Consider the following 21,656-nt stretch of genomic DNA (forward strand, 5'->3'; position numbering starts at 1 on the left):
TTGACTGAAAAAGTATGAACAACAATATTAATTACCTCTGCCTTTTCGAGAGAGGTGCCCTCCAACGCAATTGCGTTGGAACGTTTTCCGAGAAAAATACACAATTCTTTTCATTTTGGCTGTTCTCACTGTTTGATTGCTTCGACCGCTTTGACACTTTGGACAGTTTAGATAGTTTAGAAAATTGCGTAACTTTACGGAAAATCAATGATTAATTCATAAATACGAAAAATGAGCGGCATTTTCATGTGGAGTAGCCTTGAATCCTTGATACTCAGCGCTTCAATTTTGGGAGAAACCATCGTAGGACCAGAGTTGCTGAAAGAAATTTCATCGAATGAAATTTCATGAGATTTCACAAGAAATTTCATGATATTTATTTTTCCCCATTAAATTTCTTGAAATTTCCTCATGAAATTTCTTCTTATAATCTTTCACGAAATTGCTTAACTCTGGCGCATCTGAATTTCCCGAGAGAGCAAGTCGGGACCAATCTCAGGACCGCATCAGGTGACACGAAGAAGAATATCCCGCGGAAGGAGAGTGATTTCTCGAGGAAGTTGGCACGATCCGAACTCGAGACCATAGAGGGGCCCGTCGAAGCCCCGTCGCCGGGGCGTCGGGGGCGCAACATGCAGATAAGCTAACAGCAGAGCAAACAACAATCACAGTATTCACGCTTTCACGCGCGGCAAGCGTGAACGCGAACGCTCACTCTCGGTATATTTCACTGGATTAGTTTCCATTAAGGTGAATTCAAGCCATTCCTATAGATAAACACGCGGGTCGCAATGATACCCATATTTACAGCTGGCTTAGTAGCATCTCGAACGCCCCCCCCCCCCCCCGCTACAACCCCCCCTCCCGCTCGCGCCTTCGTCGCGTCACAATGGGAAGGGCGAAATGCGCGGAGCTTTGTTTGCAGGTTATATGGAGCAGAGATGGATAAAAGCACAGAGGGCACTTGTTGCCAGACTTTGACGCTGGGTGGCGTCAAAGTCGCGTTCGTGTGGCTTCCGCGTTTGCTTGATGGGAATGCGTGGACGTAGGGTGGCATAAAACTTAAGAAAGAAATGAAGATTGGAAGTCTCAGTGAAATATTACGTGAAATTTCACGAGGCTGTGAAACAATTCATGTGTTTCATAGGCTAGAGTATGCAACTCGCACTCAAACACACAAGAAAAGAAGAATGTCACAATTTTTACATTTTGCGGAACAAGAAAAGGAACCGGTATTTTTCAATACCTTTCAGAAATTTCTGGAATCCCATGAAATTTTTCGCGTAAAATTTCAAGAATTTGTTTTTCATGGAATTTTGCACCCTGCGTGGATGAGTCGAGCTCTCGTTTGGGTGATATTGAGAGGCGTGCTAGATATGAGGGGCTTGAAGGGCAAGGCGCATAAGTGCAGTTTTTCAATAAAATTGAGATATTGTTCATTACCAGTAAAACTAGTCCTACCTAATGCATCTTCTGTGAAAAATTCACTCCAAAGTCCGATTTTAAAGCATCGAAAAGATAGTTTGAACTTTCTTTCCGCCGTGAATATCCATGTAATTCGAAACTTCAAACAAGCAATTCTCGAAATAGCAAACACTGCACTTATGCGTCTTATCCTCCAAGCCCCTCTTATGTCATGCGTTTTAAAGTTTGAGAGAGCCCCGCGAGTGCTCAAATTGATAACAACGCCATTTCATCAATGCTGAATAGAAATGTACCTCTTTCAAGTCGAAGAATGATAATATTGTAGCTATGAAACCTTGCTTTTTTATTTTTTTTTCTATTTCAAGAAAACCCTCTATCTATTCTCTTTCCATTCAAGAAGAATCTATCTCTAAAAACGACGGGAAAAAATGGTATCACGGACATAATATCACCATTCTTCTGCATCTATAAATTATAGGTACATATACCACCATTATGTTTAAATATCTTTCAAATTGGCCTATCATTCATTTTCCCTCAGAGCTGCTTACTTATGGTTTGATGCTTTATTTTTACTTATTTGGTAAAATTACAAGGTGGAGAAACGACGCTGGGTCCATACCATTTCGCGGGGAAAACAAAGTGAAGAAATTCTAAAAATGCTTCAATTAGAGTCAAACATTTTTGGAATTTTTTGGCTTTGTTTTCCCTGCGAAATCGTATGGACCCAGCATCACTTCTCCACCTTGTTACATAAAGTTCGGACCATTTTAAAGTATTTTTTTTTTCTAGTTCGGTAAAATATGTGATCAAATTTAACATGAAACATGGCAACAGCGAGACGGTGTGCTTGCAGACGAGAGGGAAAAATCACATTGCGTGCCCGTCGAGGATTCGTACGGAGAAACCACGTCGGAAAGACGGTCATAAAAGCGGCGTAAACTACACATGCAGAAGCTACCCCGCTAATAAATATCGAAGATAAGGAGCCCGGGCGAGGGCGCTCGTAAAAGAATTTCTATATTTTTGAAAATAAATCGAGGGTGGCGAGGAGGGTTGTCGCGTATGTCATCGCGGGTGCGAAACAAAGATGATCGCCGTCATCGCCCGAGCAAAAACGACGTAACTCCTATTAAGTCCGTATGTTTGATACGCGGTTTTTCGTGAGTAAGGCGATCTTCTCATACGCATGTTTGATACAAAAGAATCCAATCACCAGCAACAAAGAAAGCTCTAATGTGGAGCCGGCGTTTTGCTCCGGCAGAGAAAGGTGGATGTCCGTTTGCCACGCGAAAGAAAATCCTCGAAGAAGGGTTTCGAAAGATAGACGTGATGAGCGTTCAATGTTCATGTTCAAATTGTATCGAAAGAAGCCTCCGTTTTTCGTCATGTTGTCCCTAATCATCCAAAAGACTCCTAGAAATCGTTTGGACGATTAAAAATCGACTGATTTCATTTCAATTACATAAAAAGGGTATGTTTCATTTTCATGCTACGCTATTGTTAGGCACGACAGCTGTAAGTCCTATCTTCTGCATGCCTTCGTGGTTGCGTTTTGGACACACAACAATCACATTCTCAGGTTAGAAATTAGCAGAAGAGGGCGGCACTTTACTTGAAATAATTGGCTCTCTGGACGAATAATGTCACTTACAGCTGTTTTGCCTGAAACTACGTCATTTATGGACACTTCCAGCTTAATCAAATGTCTCGTCTTGATGATAATTAAGATGAAATTTGTTTTTTCAGCTAATTCAGTGATTTCATCTGAAAGAGATTATACGAATTTTGAAGGAAACTCGATTTCGAAAATTTAACTCTTACTGCTCTCTTCGCCATCACGGCAGACGTCCTGCCCCCAAAGAGGTCTCAGGCCAAATTTTAGGTATCTGCCCGGATTCTCATGGATTGATTGAAATCTGAGAATAAATCAAGCGAAAGTGCAATTGATTACCCAGAATCAACTTAAAATCCCGATCTAGCGAGGGTCACTCCGAAGGGGTGGACAGTTTCGCCACGAGGGGTGAGGTGTCCAGTCCGTCCGATCACAGCTTTATTTGTTGAGTTAAGGGTCCCTAATCGAGTAGAAATGGATTCGGGGGAGAAAAAAACCGGAGGGTAAACTACACATGTAACCAATTCCCAACTTCGCGGTGACCCTCAATTCAATTGTCCGGCCAAAACCGAAAACGTTTACGGAAAAAATCAGCGACGCTCAAGACCAAAAGTTTTTCCGAGGCGGGGATTATGGAGGCGGAGTTGCAAAATTTTCACGAAACATAAAATCGTGGAATACTTGAAACATCTCGTAACATAAAATTTTAGGAACATTTTGATGACCACAATGCGAAACCACGAATTTCCGTCCGGGAAATGGCAAAATTTCCGTCATTCATTAGTATCCCTATGGAAAACTAGAGAAATGATTTTTTAATAACTTCTTCAAGTTTTCTCTACTATTAGTAGAATATTCCGTGAAAAATTTCAAGCTATAAAATGGGCTTCTTCTCCTTAAAATAATAAAACGAATGCGAGAATTTTGAATCGTTGCTATAGAGATACATGATTTCTCCATTTGGCCGTCGGTTTGGAAAATGTTGTAAAAAAGTCAATTATGCTTTAGATATTTTGTCACAACTGCTGAACGCAACTGAACACAACTGTTTCAACGCTAGAGGTTCAAACCCAAAAAATTTTAGGTCCTGAACAATCATGTTTTCAAGAAAGAAGAAACTAGACTAAGATTCAAAATTAGGATCAATGACACAAGTAGTACTAATTTTTCAGCTTCATTTTTTAGCCTTACTTCTTTTTTGCTCTAAAGAAGGATTGAATGACCTAATACTCGCATGAGGACAGAGAGATTCGATGATTTTACTTAGATGGTGGAAAAAATAATTTTAAAATCTTGAAGGAATCGGTCGGTGCATTTGAGTGCATGGTTGTATACTCAACCTCTAAAATAAATTTGTTATTTTTAAAATATCCCATAGCCTCGTTTAATTTCACACGAAATTTCCGCGGAAAAAAGTGTTACGGGGTTATCTCTTAAAATTGTGGCAACACCCCAATTTGTTGGATATTATGGTCATCTCCAATTCATATTGGTAGTACCTCGACTCAATTTAGGGTAGTTCCCTAAAACAATTGGGTTAGTTACCTAATTTATTGGGCACTACTACAGTTAATCAACAATGTCCAAGTTGGGACTTCACTTCTACCTCTTGTTTTCCGTGTTCGCTGGAATTCCAATTCTTTCAGAACGCGCACTGAAAAAAACTTCTCGGCGTTTTTACCAAGGTCCGTTGGTACCTTTACCATCTCACTTTTTCTACCAATTATTGGTAATTTTACCAAGACAGACTGGTAAGCTTACCTAAAAACCGGTATTTTTACTGTTTTTTTTTTCAGGTAAGAATACCACTTTTATTGGTGATCAATTCCCGGTAACTTTGCCATTTTATCTCGGTAATTCTACCACAGTCGATAAAAAATATTGGCGTTTTTACCAAGGTCCAGTAAAATTACCGAGAAAGTTCAATAATTTTACCGAGATTTCTCGGTAAAATTACCAATTCCATAAATGGTAATTTTACCAAGAAAAACTGGGATCAAAGTGAACCCTGAATTCTTGGTAATTTTACCCTTTTCTTAGTATATACACCGAGATTTTTTTTTCAGTGCTCCTTCCTGTGAACGGGAAAAATGAAGTTCAATAAAAGAAAGAAGAAAAGAAAAGAAAGTTCAATAATTTTACCTAGATTTCTCTGTAAAACTACTAATTCCATAAATGGTAATTTTACCAAGAAAAAACTGGGATCAAATTGAACCCTGAATTCTTGGTAAATTTACCCTTTTCTTCGAGAATACACTGAGATTTTTTTTTTCAGTGCGGAACTTCATTTTGCAACCCTGCGCGGAGGTGTTAAAAAGTTTGACTCTCCGGGGTGGAATATTGGATTTCGATTGGAAACTCGTTTTTCTTTCGGAGACAGGACTGTCTTGAAGGACCGCCGCCAGGGGTCGGCGGGAGGGTGGGCAGAATTGACCTCACGTGGACAACTCCATTTGTCACGACGTATGACAATCACCCCTTCCCTATCCGTAAATATGAACACCTTTTACCCCCGGATCTTCTTCTAGGGGTGGGCGACGCCACCCTTCGCCGCTGCAGCCCCGCGCGGGGGTGGGTCGCCGACGGCCGACTGTCAACAGCCCCGTATCGGTTTTCATAACCCAGGAAAAGTTCACCTCGACGCGAGGGATGATGATCATGGGGGTTGCTTCTTTCGCTTCCTCGCTCCGCTTTTGCGATTCGCTTCCTATGCGATCCTGCATACTGCCGTGCTAAGGAAAAACGCCGTATGAGCCTTCAGACGTTGCCAAGTTTCCTTCGATAAAAACTGAATTTACTGGGAAAATTGTGAATATTTTTTTCCAAAATTTTCAGACAATTTTGTACGCACTTTAGTCTAAAACATCTGAAAATTTCAAAGGAAAATGTGCATAAGTGTCGTCCAAAATACATGTTTTATCAAGGGAAATTTGGCAACTCTCGAATGTTCATACGGCGTTTTTCCTTAGCACGGCAGTATAACGGATATCGGCAGATTTTGTGATTTTGTGCGATTTTTGTGTTTTTTGTGGCAGATTTTTTTTTTTTTTTTTTTTTTGAGACGTCGCACAATGGATCGAGTCAATGGGGAAGGTCGGAAAAAATTTGGAATATTCAAAAGCTTGTAACTCCGTTATACAAAAATTTAAGGTTCTAAAAATGGCTCCATTGGTTTCCTCGTGAGATTTTCTTCTAAAAGCAACCCCTTGAAATTTAAAATGTGAAAAATTAAACATCAAAATTTGCAGTCTTAGTTACAAATTTCGTGTCCGACCTCCCTGATTGCCTCGATCCACCGTGCGTCGCTGTGACCAGTGATAGAATACTCTCCGAGGGGCACATTTAGAATGCATTTTGCAATTTGGAACTATAAATTCTGGCTTATCTGAAAAAACACTTATGTGCATAGGGAAACTAACAGCACATACGTTGTTTTTAAACCGGGACAGAATTTATAGTTCCAAATTGCAAAATGTAGTCCAATAGTCGTTCCTCGAACTGATCTTCTCCTTAGAAAGTCCCTACCGGTTGACGCCTTAATTTAAGGAGGTTTACAGAAGACTTGAACATAGCGTTACAATATATACACTTTTTGCGAACTTCCAGTGGAATTTTCTATTTTAACTCCGAATATTCGTCACAAAGGAGAGTTATGGATATTTTTTCTTGACATTTTCAGATGATATCGATATAATTGCAAAGGAAATTCTCTGAAAAATCTGAAGAAAAATATTCACGAATTTTCCTAAAAATCCTCGATTTTGGTGAAGGAAATTTGGCAACGTCTGATGGCTCATACGGCGTTTTTCCTTGGCACGCACTGAGAAAAAAAACACTTTGGATGTAGAGTCCAGACTCTTGAAAACATTGACAAGAAAAAGGACTCTTGATTCAATCAGATTTAAGCTTAAATCAAAAGGAAATCCGCTCAAATTAAGAGGCTGGGTTCTTGATTTAAGCTTAAATCTGATTGAATCAAGAGTATTTTTTCTTGTAAATATTTTTAAGAGTCTGGACTCTAGATCAAATGTGTTTTTTGTTTCCAGTGTGGCAGATTTGGCAACGGTGCATTTGCTCTTACGGCGTTCTTCTCGAGCAGGGCATTCATGCGAGTTTTTGAATGAAATAACTGGCGAATCACTTAACACTGCACTTGTCTCCGCGTAGCCGCGATGGCGCGGGGCCAGGGGTACGAGCAGGGGGACGGGGGGCGTGAGGTGATGTCCAGATACAAAAAGGAGCGAAATCGGAAAAAGAGGGAGAAGAAGAAAAAGAAGAAGGAATCGCGGGAAGAAGAAGAAGGGAGCCGGAATGGTATTGAGTGAGCATGAAGTGTAGACACGAGGCGATAAGCCGGGATTTATTCCAGACACCGATTGTTTTTTGCGTCGACCACACTGGTATCGACTTATTGGTCATCGAACACGGCCTAATGGGTTGCGCCAGTCCCGCGCATTGCTGCCAGATCGCACACTCGGAAAACTCTAATTTTTAGGCATTTCTTCGGATTTTAAAGATCGTTTTCGATGTATCGTTTGGTTCAAAACAATAGAACATCAAACAAAACTTTCAGGATTTCAGTCGGAAAAGCCGAAAATGAGAAAATTCCTAACTACGTCACCTTGCGATGCCATTTAGTACTCATGAGAATCAAAATCTATCAGAGAAACCCCGTTTCCTCAGATTACTTGATTGACTTTTATGTTTACATGTTGAATCAATCGATATCGATACAATCTCACCTATTTGATGTATCGAAAACGGTCTATTGTCTTGGAATCTCTCTGAAAGCAGGCTGTAGTTGATCCTCACGAAAAAAAAGCTAAACTAGATCGTAGGCTATCGTTAATTAACGATATTACAATTAAAGACTGAAAAAAACGGCCATGGAGGCCGTACTTACGGGCTATATAAACATACCATCCGCGTTCCGGGTTCAGAGGCTGGAAGTTCCGAGCGCAGCACCCGGAGCGATCGAAGCTACGGCTCTAGAACCCGGAACTTTCGGCCTCTGAACCCGGAACGAACGGTATGTCTGTATAACCCGTAACTTTCCTATTCAGTGTATGATTTCGCAAATAATTTGAGAATTCTGCCTCAGGAATAAAAGAAAATACGATTTTTAGGACGATTTGTCAACGGTGGTCTCGGGTCTGTGACTGGTGACACCATCGGACTCACGTTGAGCTAGTCGTGTCCTTTTAAGCGTGCCCCGCATAATGGGTTCCGCCGCTTATTTGTCTGCCAGAAGTTATAGGAAAAAAGAAAAAAAGTCGAGTGTGTCCATTGAATGAACCAAGGATCGAACTTTCCATCGGGCGACACTCTCAGCACGCACCGGAGTTAAGCTTGTCCCATCGCAAATCGTCCCTCCTTTCAGAAGTGCTCCAGGGACCAACACGTAGGTCTCAAAGTGGGGTCGCTTAAGGTGGTTCCAAGGCAATTTCCAGAAACCCACGATGAAAAAAAAATTTCTCGCGAAATTATTTTAACCGAAAACTTCGTTTCTTACCGACAAAATTCGGTTTTTTTTCGTTTTTTGTTTTTTTTGTTGAATTCATGCAGATTTAACTTCAAGCCAGTTTTGTTAGGTAAAGAAACTTTGTTTTGCTATCGTCTTTTGACTTAAACTTGACCATAACAAAACGAAGCTTTTTTTATTTAAAAAAAAAACTGTTGTTGAGTTAAATCCTCACGAATTTAACACACACAAAAAAAAAAAAAAAAAAATTGGTTGACAAGTAAAAATGCTTTGAGTCAAAATAACATCTCAAGAAGAATGTTTTTTCGAAGACTCAGGCATAGGTACACACTTCGATTTCATTGACTAATCTACAGTTCTTTTAGGTTACAAAGTTTCTGGTCTACGTAACCGAAGATTACGGTTGTGGACCTTACAATAAAATAGCTATTTCCTACCATACACATTTTATACGGTAGGACGTAACAGGATTTTTGACTTCATCGTTAGTACATCACAGATAGTCGAAACTAATTTGCATCGTGCAAAAGACTCTAACTCAAAATCTAATGAGGCAAGCTGCCGTGCAAGGGAAAAACGGCTTATGATCATTTAGATGTTGCAAAATTTCTCCTTTAAAACATTCAATTTTTAAGAAAATTATACATTTTTTTCATTGAAATTTGCACTTTATGTAGATTAAATTGCGAATGAAATTCTCTGAAAAAGTGAGACAAAAATATCCACAAGTTTCACTGATAATTCGAATAGTATTGTAGGGAACTTGGCAACGTCTGAAGGACCATATGCCGTTTTTCTTAGCGCGGTAGTAAGCTGACCCGTCAACGACCAACATCGCTGAGCTTGCTGGCGCTACGCTGAGCCTGCTCAGGTATCCATTTCGATTTTATGATATTAAAATAGGCGTATTCTCAATCATCGATCGGTTCATTGCGAGTCTTTTTGTTATAATTGAACTGTAAATCATGGCGCAGCTCTTTCGCGGGGCCTCGAGAAAACAATGTTGCCCCTGATTGGTTTTGCGAGTACGCGCGCCAAGTTGCCACTGCTTCCGCCAGGAGCGCTGCGTGCGTAATGGGCTGTTAAATGCAGCGAATGAAAATCACCAAGGAGATGAAAATGGAACAGGAGGCTGATTATTGAAACGGATAAACACAATTATAGACATGATAGACAAAGAGGGCAAAAAGGAAATGAATTAATCCTATTGGTCAAAGCGGGTGATTGCAATTAGCAAAGGAGGTATGCAATAGACTGGATATAAGCAACCAACAAGAGACCCTACACTTAGTCGATCGGATTCCCTCTTAGTCTATGAGAACCACCCGTTCCAACCAATAGGACCGCCCCATACTCCTTATGTCTCCTTTGTCTATTGCTTTGTCTATCAATACCAACAATCAACCCGCAGGTAGTCTTAAAATAAAAATAGAAATTTCAGCGAAAAACGATAAATTATAAAATAGACGGCATTAAGCAGAAGGAACCAGGCCACATCAGCTATTGCCATATATTAGTGGACACTTGGGTTTTTTTCATGAAAATGGTTGTGCAGATTCGTGTTCAAATTTCAGTGAATTTTCTGCACAGTATGAACTGAATTCCTTAAAATTGTCAAAGGAATCCTCACAAATGTTCTTTTGCAAAAAATTAATTGCCAAGTTACTCTTGGCAATTGCTGAAGTAGCTTGGTTCTTTTCTGCTATGCGTAGTCCGAATCGGACTGCATTTTGCAATTTGGAACTATAAATCCTGGCTATTCTGGAAAAACACTTATGTGCATAGGGAAACTAATGACACATACGTTGTTTTTAAACCGGGCTGGAATTTTTAGTTCCAAATTGCAAAATGTAGTCCAATTCAAGTTGAGCCTTTTTGAACAGCTTGCTCAAGCCGTCATTAGTTCCTTAACGGTGTAAATTTTTAATCAGAGATCAAATAACAAAGTACACATTCGTGCAGCAACTTTCAGCCGCACGAATCCGGCCCACAAAATTTGTGTCTCTGGAATATAATGTCTCTGCTTACAGGGTACAATTATTTCGCAGATTTTTCCCCGCACCTGACCCATCACGATCATTTTCCACTTCCTTGCGCGAGGAGCGAACTGAAACCTGAAACACGCGGCGCGTCTCATCCCCGAGAGAAATGAGCTGAAATATTGCCAGCTGAAGTCTTCCGAACGACTTCACGACCGCTCCTTGCGAAGTCTCGATAACACTTACATATGTAAGAAGCGCCAGCTGAAAAATGATTCCAGTTGTTCGGCGAAAAGACGTCCATTAATCTAAAAACACCGGAGCCAGATCGTCGAACGCCCCCCAAAACCACCCCTAATGCCCGCGGAGCTAAGCGGAGGGTTGGCAAGGGCGTCCTGGCGACGAAAGCAACACTCAAACTTGGAGCGACCGGGCTGTTATCTCAAATTGAAAAAAGTATAAAAAGTAAGAGATATTAAGAAAAGGAGAATAAAATTGTTCGGGTGGCTGTTCTCTCGGTCGGGGAACATCTGTGTCTTCCATTATTATTATGTCCTCATCGCTCGCCAGCCAGCGCGGGCGTCTTGGCGGGCGGTGAAATGAAGCAAGAAATATCAACCCTCCGTTAAAAAATCGACCACCGGAGCAACCCCTCCGCGCCGGAGTGACTTCATGAGTGAGCTAAGTACTTTGACAAATGACAATCGAACTTATTTTTAAATTTGTTATCTCGCGCGCGGGGCTTCTGCACCCCCTCCCTACCCCCTCACCCCTCCACCCCCACCCTCGGCATCGGCAGTGCGACGCTCTTTTTTTACTTTTTTATTTTATTTTATTTTATCTGTTTCTCCCGTGTTCCGCAGTCACCCCTGGTCGCCAACGATTTTTCATCGCACCGCATCCGACGGTTTTTTTATTATTCTTTTTCGCGCGGCACCATTTTTCTCGGTAAATTTCGAGAACGTATTCCGAAAATGACTTTTCATCGCTTTCCGTATGCATGGCTGTTTTATTACCCGGGCCAGAGAGGGGTGGCAGATTTTTCATTCGCGCCGGGGAGGTATGCAACCCCCGCTGCGGTAGATAAACTCCTCGTTACCCCGCGTGATTTACCGGCGACAAATTTGCGGGCTGTGAACGGCACTTACGTTTCACAAATTTTATGGGCGTTGGGGGTTGTTCGTTTCGAACTGACGGGCTGCTAGACGTGGTGCATGGTTGAATTGAATCGTTGGGTTTCTGGGGCAACCGAACTCTGAAGAAAAAAGTGCAGAAACGAAAAAAAAATTGATGGGGGCCAATATTTTGCCGGTATGATTTGAACGTTTTTTCGGCAAATGTCATTCGTCTATTTAAAAAGGACTGAGGTAAAAGTAAAATCGCGTAAAAATCTCAACATTCCGGCCAAAGTATCACAAGCGCCACGCGACGTTTCAAAATTTCCGCCACCATTTTATTCTTTAACGGAAAAATTGTTGGGTGCATCTGTTTGAAAATTTTACTGAATTTTATCGGCAGCACGAGGAAAATTTGATGAAATTTTCGTGGCTTCGTAGAACAATATCTCTGTAAAAAATCAATATGATGGCGAAAATTTTGAAACTTCATGCACATTGCGTCTGTGATACTTTGGCCGGAGGGTGACGACAAACAAAAATTCTGAAAAACACAATGTTGCCAATTTTCTGGATCCACCAATGATTCAAAAACGAATCAAATTGAGATAGAAAAGCTGGGATGAGAAAGCGCCCAAAATCCAACCCTAGTACACACCACGACACCAAGCGGAGACGAAAGGCGTTGGTGGCGTTAGCGAGGCGTGACAGTGGTGTGGCGTGAATTGCGATATATCGATTGTTATGCCATTTAAAATTATGATAAAGAATCGATTATTAAGGTGTTCGCTGCGAACACCCTATTTATCGATCCTTTTCCAAAGGTTTAAATGGCATAACAATCGATGTATCGCAGTTCACGCCACGCCACTGAGGCGTGAATGTTCGATCACCGATAATTCCCCATTTAAAGCTACGGTAAAGAATCGATTGTTCAGGTGCTAAACCTGTTTATCGATATTTTTCCATAGGTTTAAATAGCAGCCACATCGATATATCGCAAAGCACTGGTTGGTGGGATTGCAAGGAGGCGTCGCGTCGGAACGCCGAAACGAATGATTAATGACAACAATTTTAATAACAAGCCTCACGTTACCCCCTTCCGCGAATACAAATGATACGAGGGTAGGAAGGGCGGGGGTGCACGTGGCCAGAAATTAATACTATAATGAGGTGCGCAAAGCAAAGCCACTACGCCTATGTCTCGGACCGCCTTTAATGAACTGCCCTCTGACTCCCTCCGCCTTAAGTCCTTTTGGCTCCTGTATCCCAGCAAGGGGGTGAGATTTTCCCCGCGCGTGTGTGTGTGTGTGTGAGGGTGTGTGAGTGTATACGGCCGCAAAAACTGGACCGCGGTTTTCTTGAGCAATATTGGACGAGGCGGAATTTTGGGGTTTCGAACCACAATCCGGTAATTAGAGGATGGTGGTTTGGTGTTGGTTCGTTTGCCTCGCTTGTCCCCTGGGCACCCCCTTAATGCTCGTAGACCACTCAATGTATTAGCTTTTTCGACCAACCTTCCCCTCCCCCACCCCCAGAAATGTGGTCTCGTATGTTTCTACTGAAATATGTTATCTCCAGTCTTGATCGTTAGAATTTTTTCTAATGACGAACATTATTTTTAGTTACATTTTTCTAATGCGCTGAAAGTTTCTACATTACAATTGCACCTAAGAAAAGAGAGAAAAGGTAATGAAAGCCAAATTTTCCATCTTACCTTTCCAAGTGTTTTACTAAGTCTTCGTATGCCACTCGACAGTTCTCCCATAGGCCAGATCTAAAAAAAAAAAACCACACACTGATTTAAAAGGAAGTTTGTATGATATATTAAGTTTCGCTCTACATGAAAAACACAAGCTCGATTATAATATCAATTACGAGGGCTTCAATGGAGAAATGGAGCTAGCATTAAATTGGCTAGGTCAAGATTAGCATAATTTACAGCTAGTTTGCAAACAACAGAGGTCCCATATCCTTGAGTAGACAATAATACACAAAAATAGCCCGAACAGTTCAACTAAAAACCACAAGAAAACGGGTTACCAAGGCCAAAAATAACCACAGACACAAAGCTTGGGCCGTTTCGGGGTGGTTTAAAGCCCCTCCTGACCAAAAACAAAAATATACGAAAAAAGTATGTATACCTACAAAACAATTTTTATATTTATAATTTTTTATATATTCTTGATTCTTAGTCGAGCACTGAAAAAAAATTCTCGGTGTTTTTACTGAGGTCCGTTGGTACCTTTACCATTTCACTTTTTTTACTAATTATTGGTAATTTTACCAAGAGAGACTGGTAAGCTTACCTAAAAACCGGTATTTTTACTGTTTTTTTCAGGTAAGAATACCACTTTTATTGGTAATCAATTCCGGTAACTTTGCCGTTTAAATCTCGGTAATTATACCACAGTCGATAAAAAATATTGGCGTTTTTACCAAGGTCTTGTAAAATTACCGAGAAAGTTCAATAATTTTACCGAGATTTCTCGGTAAAATTACCAATTCCATAAATGGTAATTTTACTAAGAAAAAATTGGGATCAAATAGAACCCTGAATTCTTGTAATTTTACCCTTTTCTTAGTAAATACACCGAGATATTTTTTTCACTGAGGAGGGGGTAGAAACCACCCTAGTGATACGTTCCTTGCTTTGTGTTTATTGTTTTTGGTTACCCCTTTCCCTGTGTTTTTTAGTTCCTTGAGTAGGTAACCATTGATCCATAAATCGTCACCTTCCGGACAAAGTATTACAAGGGCCATGCGACGTTTGACAATTTCCGCCACCATTTAATTTTTTTACAGAGAAATTGTTCAACGAGGCTGTCCGAGAATTTCACTAAATTTTTTGTGTGCTGCCGTGGACATTCAGTGATATTTTCAAATAGATTCAACCAACAATCTCAATGTAAAAAAATAATATGGCGGTGAAAATTTTGAAACTTCGCATTTGGCGCTTTTGATATTTCGGCCTAAAGGTGACGAAATGATGTTTTTTAGCCTACCTCAAAAATTGCAGGTGGAATAGCAACTTACAGAACATCTGCACTTCCTTCGTGTCACTTTTACCTCCTCACAGCAAAAAAAATCTCGGTGTATTTACTAAGAAAAGGGTAAAATTACCAAGAATTCAGGGTTCTATTTGATCCCAGTTTTTTCTTGGTAAAATTACCATTTATGGGATTGGTAATTTTACCAAGAATCACGGTAAAATTATTGAACTTTCTCGGTAATTTTACTGGACCTTGGTAAAAACGCCAATATTTTTTATTGACTGTGGTAGAATTACCGAGATAAAATGGCAAAGTTACCGGGAATTTATTACCAATAAAAGTTGTATTCTTACCTGGAAAAAACAGTAAAAATACCGGTTTATAGGTAAGCTTACCAATCTGTCTTGGTAAAATTACCAATAATTGGTAATAAAAAGTGAGATGGTAAAGGTACCCACGGACCTTGGTAAAAACGCCGAGAATTTTTTTTCAGTGCTATAAAGTTTCAAGCCGCAGAAAACGCCGATGTTCGAGCCCGGTGGATGGTAAATCATTTTTCGGCAAGGAACTTGGTTGCGTCTGGGTGTTGAGCAGAAAGTTTCCCGACTCCGTATAGTAGGGACCGGACTTTAAGTCGAAGGGAACCGGGACGGGAATTCGTAGAAGCAAGAGTTTAAAGGGGCTTATCAAAGGCGAGGGGCCTAATGCAAGGCGAAAGACGCAAATGACGATGGGCTCGAAAGAAAATGGACTCCGACTTGTAATTTGCACTTTCGAGTGAATGACTGGGTTATTAATTCTGAAAGGTTAAAATAAAGCTTAGGTTTCAATTATTGGATTGTAGAGACAAAAGGCTAGAGCGTGGCTTCTTTGAGTAATTAGATTATGAAGTCAAACGTCTCGCGAAACCTTAGCAAACCCCCCTCCCCCTCCACTCGACTATTCTTAGTGCCCCTTCTTCGACCGAGAGGAGTGCTTTTGGTCAGCGGCGGTGACGTGGTGTCAAACGCAGCATAAATTGACGATGAATCATCTTGGTTACATACTGCCTGGCTACTTAAAACACTGCATGAACCTTTCGATGCTAAAAATCTATTCTGTTGAGATACGAACTTTGTCGAGATATACGGAAACAAATGAAATTGCTGATTTAACAATTTTGTAGTTAAAAAAAGTGTTCGATATGTTTCAACGTAGATTTTACAATAAAAAATGCTAATTTCACCACGATTAGCTGTCAACTATTATAAAATGTACATTTGAACCATGCCGGATATATTTTATCACAATTTACTTGCTAAATCAGCAATCCATTTTTTCCGGTGTCTCGCAAATTTATAATACTTAAATTTTCGTTGCATTTTGATAAAATACTGAAAAAAATTCTCTTGGATCGCTTAGCGAGTCCAGACTCTTAAAAATTTTACAAGAAAAATTACTCTTGATTCAATCGGATTTTTGCTTAAATCATAGGGAAATCCGCTTAAATTAAGAGGATTGGCTCTCGATTCAAGGAAAAATCCGATTGAATCAAGAGTATTTCTTCTTGTAAAATTTTTTATGAGTCTCGACTCTGGTTTCAAGAGACGTTTTTCCAGCGCTCAATTCACTTTGTAAAATTTTCAGGGAAACATATTTTGCAAAGCGGTTAGGGGACGTACTTTGTAAGAAAAATGATAAAAAAATAATGATTGCACCACAATCGAAATACGTTTTTGTGAAAGTTAGCGGCGGCTCATTAATGTGTAATTTTTAACTTTTCTTTTTTATTTTTTCGGCGGTTGAAAACGGGAATGTTAACCCCGAAACGTCCCGTACAAATTATTTTTATTTACAGCTTGTATCCCGCGTTTTTCTTACTTCATTCAAACATTGGGAAAAAAACACATAGGATCTACAGTCCAGACTCTTGAAAACATTGACAAGAAAAAGGACTCTTGATTCAATCAGATTTAAGCTTAAATCAAAAGGAAATTCGCTCAAATTAAGAGGTTTGGTTCTTGATTTAAGCTTAAATCTGACTGAATCAAGAGTCTGGACTCTAGATCCAATGTGGTTTTTTTTTCAGTGAAGTTTACCTATGCACATATTCTTGCTTCTGGCCACTGGACGTCTCCTACACGAGTCGATGGATCCAAATTTCCGAGGAATTGGCGTCATTGTGCGCCCGGGTGAGTTATTTGCAAATCAATAGGGAGAAGCTACAGTTAATGCTCGGCCGAAAGTTCGGGAGTGGGTGGAGTGATTTTAAACTGAGGAAGTCTTATAAGACGCCTTAATCCGTCTTCAACTGATTAATATTTGCCGGTGTCGGAGCCCTGTCTCAACAATGGCTCCAACTACCCTTTTTGCCCACCCTCTTGTCTCGTGATTTCAAAGTTTCCCCGACCGACCACAACTATACGCCCTTACTTATGACTCCGCGAAACTCTTTCAGGGACCAGTCTTGATTCTCCTCGGTTATGATTGCAGAGCTTTATTCTGCCGTGCTAAGGAAGAACGCCGTATGAACATTCGAGAGTTGCCAAATTTCCCTTGATGAAGCATGTGATTTGACGGCATTCATGCATATTTTGCCTTGGAAGCGTCAGATATTTTAGATTAATAGCGTACAAAATTGTCTGAAAATTTTGGAGAAAGCTATACGCTATTTTCCCAGTATATTCGGGTTTTATCGAAAGAAACTTGGCAATGTCTAAAGGCTCATACGGCGTTCTTCCTTAGCGATCAGGGTAGAATGATAGAGAAAATGTTCAAACAAACCTTATTTTGATTAACTAAGTAAAATATCTATCATTTATTCTGATCTTCTTCAAAGGGGGAAACAATGATAATTACTGTATTTTGGAAAGTTTAGCTTTATTTTTTTTTTCCAGAAGTAAACTTTTTGAGGGTACTTTAAAAAAAAAAACTGAGATACAAGTCACTTTCCCTCTTTTTTTAAATTTTTCAGTTTGCTCATCATTTGTTTTTACCTTGAAATGGTGATAGGCTTATTAAGGAGAAAATGGAAAATGAATGCGATCTGATTCGTTGAGTATTTATTCACAACTATATTGTTTCCGAAAAGCCATCTATTCTTTGTACACTATCATGTTATCGGCAATATTGTTTCTCACTCGCTCGGACCGGTTCGCCTTCAATTTCTCGATAGGCAATGTCAGTGACTTAGGAGTAGTAATAGTTGCTCGCAGCATTTCAGCCACGTTCACTCGGTTTCTTCATAGTTGCAAGGACTTAACACTTTAGTCCCATTGTTTCTAACTTATTCCGACCAATTCGCCTTCAATATCAATGTGAGTGACTTAGAATTAGCAATAGTTGCTCGCAGCAATTCGGCTACGTTCACTTGAGGTTTGTTCATAGTTGCAAGAACTTAACACTTCACTCACATTGTTTCTAACTTATTCCGTCCAATTCGTCTTCAATATATCGATGGAAAATGCGATCGGGTTCCAAGCAGAAATCTCCTGATTTTACACAGCACATTTCACATTACCATCTGCAGTACAGGTTGAGGTTGTGTAACTTCTAGCTAATTTGAAAAAATTGAAAACCGTCTCAACAAATAGGCCCCATGGTGACGTCATACCTGTAATTTCGATTAAAGCTAAGCCAAGGAACCGATGGCACGAAATTGAATCAATAGGGGATGAAAGAAATCAAAATGAAAACAGAAAGTTGCAAGCCGCCGGCGGGAGAAATAATCCGGAAGACGGCTGTGAGGAGGCGATCAAGGTTGCCAGATTTTGAACTTAAATTTGGATATTTTACACGGGCTCGAATGGGGGAAGTGCTGATTTTCGAGCACCATCTGGCAACATCAAAGGCGACGGCAGAATCTTAATCAGAACGTGGAGATCTTTGTCGGGATACTTAATAAACATGGCAGATTAAGCTCTAATGAAAACAAGACATTCTTTTGATATTTCTTGCTGCGCTTTTTTATTGCGTTTATTATAATTATTGAGATTTTTTTCCCTCGACCGAGGAGGGTCGGGGGCGAGAGAGTGGGAGGGAGCGAAGTGTAAGTTAGAATTAATAAAGTATTTGATTAAAGAAAGTAAACTTTATCAAAATGTCCCTTCCTGATTTTAATTTCCTTCCGATTCGAAATATTTTACTCCGCGCCCTCGCTACCGTATGCCTTGCTGTGTTGACCCAAGTTGTTCGAAAAATGCACGGACCTTCGGGACAGGGTTGCAATTTTTCATGAAAAAGGAAATCTTGATATCTCATGAGAAATATTTCATGAAATTTCAGAAAAATATCGGGTCATATTTTTCGAAATTAAATGCAAAATTAAATGAAGGGCGACTGGGTTCTTGCTTTTTGGTGTTTTTTAGTGCGTGTTGCACACCCAGCTACTGAAATTAGGTTTCATATTGTTCATATTTTTCACACACTCCCGAAATTTCATGATATATTTCACGGAAATTTTCAACAATTCATATTTTTCATTTCACCTGTGCAACCCTGCCCTGTCCATACAACTTAGAATCTCTCTCTTTCAGTTGAAGTTTTATTTCATTCATTTATTAATAATATTTTCAGATCATCATCGATTTCTGTCGGCTTTTAATCTTTGGAATACAAAATTTGCAAGCTTCATAAAACGGAGCTTGAAATTCGTTATTTCCTATTTTTCGTCTTTTTTTCTTACAATAATTTGGGAAGCAGAACCAAACGCTGTGTCAAAGAACTACTTAGGTTAATCCCTTCGTTATTTTAGCACAGTATTCAGGTATACACTATTTCGGTCTTCCACACAGGAAAAAGTTCTATTTTGATCGAAAGAAACTTACATTGAATGTACCTTGCAAACAGAATATCTTATAAACACATAGAATTTCCTTTCAAAGCAATACGACTCTCTTCTATTTTTTTTTTCAAGCAAATGAAATTATTTTTCAAGCGAAGTTGATCCTTTTGCGGTAACTAGTCCAGGAAATCCTTTTCATTCAGATAGAACTATTTCATAGAGTCAATTGATTTTTTTTTTTTTTTTTTTTTAAGTGCATTTAATGAACACAATTAATCGAATAAGAGGAGGAAAGATAAGTTGAGATTTACCTGGCGAGAGCTTCCATTCCGGGAATTCCTTGAGCTTTCATGATTGCACTGTCTGGTCTGGGGAGTCCAGGGTGATGCGACAGCCCAGGGGGTAGGATGGCCGTGTGTGCGGGATGGTTCATTGGTAAGAATTGCATATGGTTTAGGTGCGTTGGTGGTTGATTGTAACCATTCGCTAAAAGTGGAGATTTTTCTAGTCTAGGTGCATCTGTAAAAAACAAAAATAAATGATACATCAGAACAAGGGTGAGAAAAAAATGTTAAAAAATGTGCTCTCTGTGATTCATTTCTCCCACCGTGCACATACTGCCCTCTTCCGTGTAGTAGTATAGTAGCACGGCAGTGGGTTCGGCCTGGGAGAGTGTGAGCCCGCAAATGACGGACAAAGAAATCAGCACGCAATAAAAAACAATGCGATTACTAAATCAGGCCCGGATCGGCTTCGGCGGGATCATTAGGCGCCCGGCAAATTGCGAACCGTGGGGAACTGGGGGCCCGGTGAGCTCTGGTCGTCCGTCGCGGCGTTCGGACTTCGCGAATGAAGATTTCCCATTTAAATAAATATTCGACAAGGACAAGAGCTCCATGCGTCTGCCCCGGCGCACAGCGGATCGAGTCGAGAGGAGAGTCCGGACATAATCTCGTCACCTTCCAGGCAAAGTATCACAAGCGCCATGCGACGTTTAAAAATTTCCGCCGCCATTTTATTTCTTTACTGAGAAATTGTGGGTTGAATCTCTTTGGAAATTTCACTAAATTTTATCGGCGGCACAAAGAAAATTCAGCGAAATTTTCGGACAGCTTCGTTGAACAATTTCTTTGTGAAAAAATAAAATGGCGGCGGAAATTTTTAAACGTCGCATGGCGCTTGTGATACTTTGCCTGAAAGGTGACGATTTGGAAACTTTAAAAGCTTATAACTCCGTTTATACAAAATTTTCAGGATCTGAAAGTGGTTCCATGGGTTTCCTCGTAAAATTTCCTTCTTGAAACATCCCTTGAAATTGAAAATGTGACGAAATAAACATCAAAATTTGCAGTTTTAGTCAAAAATTTCATGTCCGACTTCTCCTATTGACTCGATCCACTGTGCGGCACAGCGACTCCGGCCCATGTTGGCGGAATAATAACGCGAGCGTGTCTCGAAAACCGGGGGGGGGGGGGGGTGCTCCCCGCGGTGAGGACCTCGGCGAGTGACTACCGTCTCCTGGAGTCTACCATTCCGGCACCCTTGCCGTTTTTCTTTCGATCGTCGAAGAAGGAAAAACGAATTCAGTCGGTTTACTATTGGAATATAGATAGACAAAGCGATGGATAAAGAGGACATGAGAAAAATTGAGTGATCCTATAGGTTGAAATTCGTGGTTCCTACAGACTAAGGGAGCAAATGATGGACTAACAATAGATTCTCTCGTGGATTGCCGTTAGTTAGTATATTACCATTAGTCCTGTCCATTGTAACCACCTACTTCCACCAATAGGATCCTTCCATATCCCTCTTGTCTTCTTTGTCTACAGCTTTGTCTATAAATTTCAATATTCAGCCTACAGGAGGCCATGAAACGCCTAGAAACAGTGATTCTTGATCTTGACATTTAGGTCTTGACATTTAATCGTCGAAGAAGGAAAAACGAATTCAGTCGGTTTACTATTGACATATAGATAGACAAAGCGAGAGATAAAGAGGATATGAGAAAAATGGAGTGATCCATCGCTTGAAACGGGGTTGCAATTTGCGTTTTACATATCGAACTGAAAAATTCATGCCAGCAATGCAGGATAGTAAAATTATGCAGCTCTGAATAGATAGCAATTTAAAGGACGTGGGCAGGCCCGCCACATCCCATCTCGGGCCCTGGTACCAGTTTTAAGGTCCGGGCCCCAAGCACGAAGGGGGGGGGGGGGGGGTCCGAGGGGCATCCCCGCGAACTTTTAGAATTTATACGATTAATTCGACGCATTTTGAAGCTTCCG

At 40.4% G+C, this 21,656-nt stretch overlaps 1 protein-coding gene across 4 annotated transcripts in view; it reads right to left on the reverse strand.

Annotated features, from left to right (window-relative positions):
- dac (dachshund family transcription factor) overlaps nucleotides 1–21,656 on the reverse strand; it is a 439,607-nt gene that overhangs the window by 157,979 nt on the left and 259,972 nt on the right. For all 4 annotated transcript variants that reach the window (XM_019047294.2, XM_019047293.2, XM_019047291.2 and 1 more), the window contains exons 4-5: nucleotides 19,683–19,890; nucleotides 13,334–13,393 (exon numbers count right to left, since the gene is read on the reverse strand). In XM_019047294.2, the coding sequence (XP_018902839.2) occupies nucleotides 13,334–13,393; nucleotides 19,683–19,890 (268 nt within the window). The remainder of the gene's footprint in view (nucleotides 1–13,333; nucleotides 13,394–19,682; nucleotides 19,891–21,656) is intronic.

This window comes from Bemisia tabaci, chromosome 9 (genome assembly GCF_918797505.1).
Source record: "Bemisia tabaci chromosome 9, PGI_BMITA_v3".
Lineage (NCBI taxonomy): Eukaryota > Metazoa > Arthropoda > Insecta > Hemiptera > Aleyrodidae > Bemisia > Bemisia tabaci.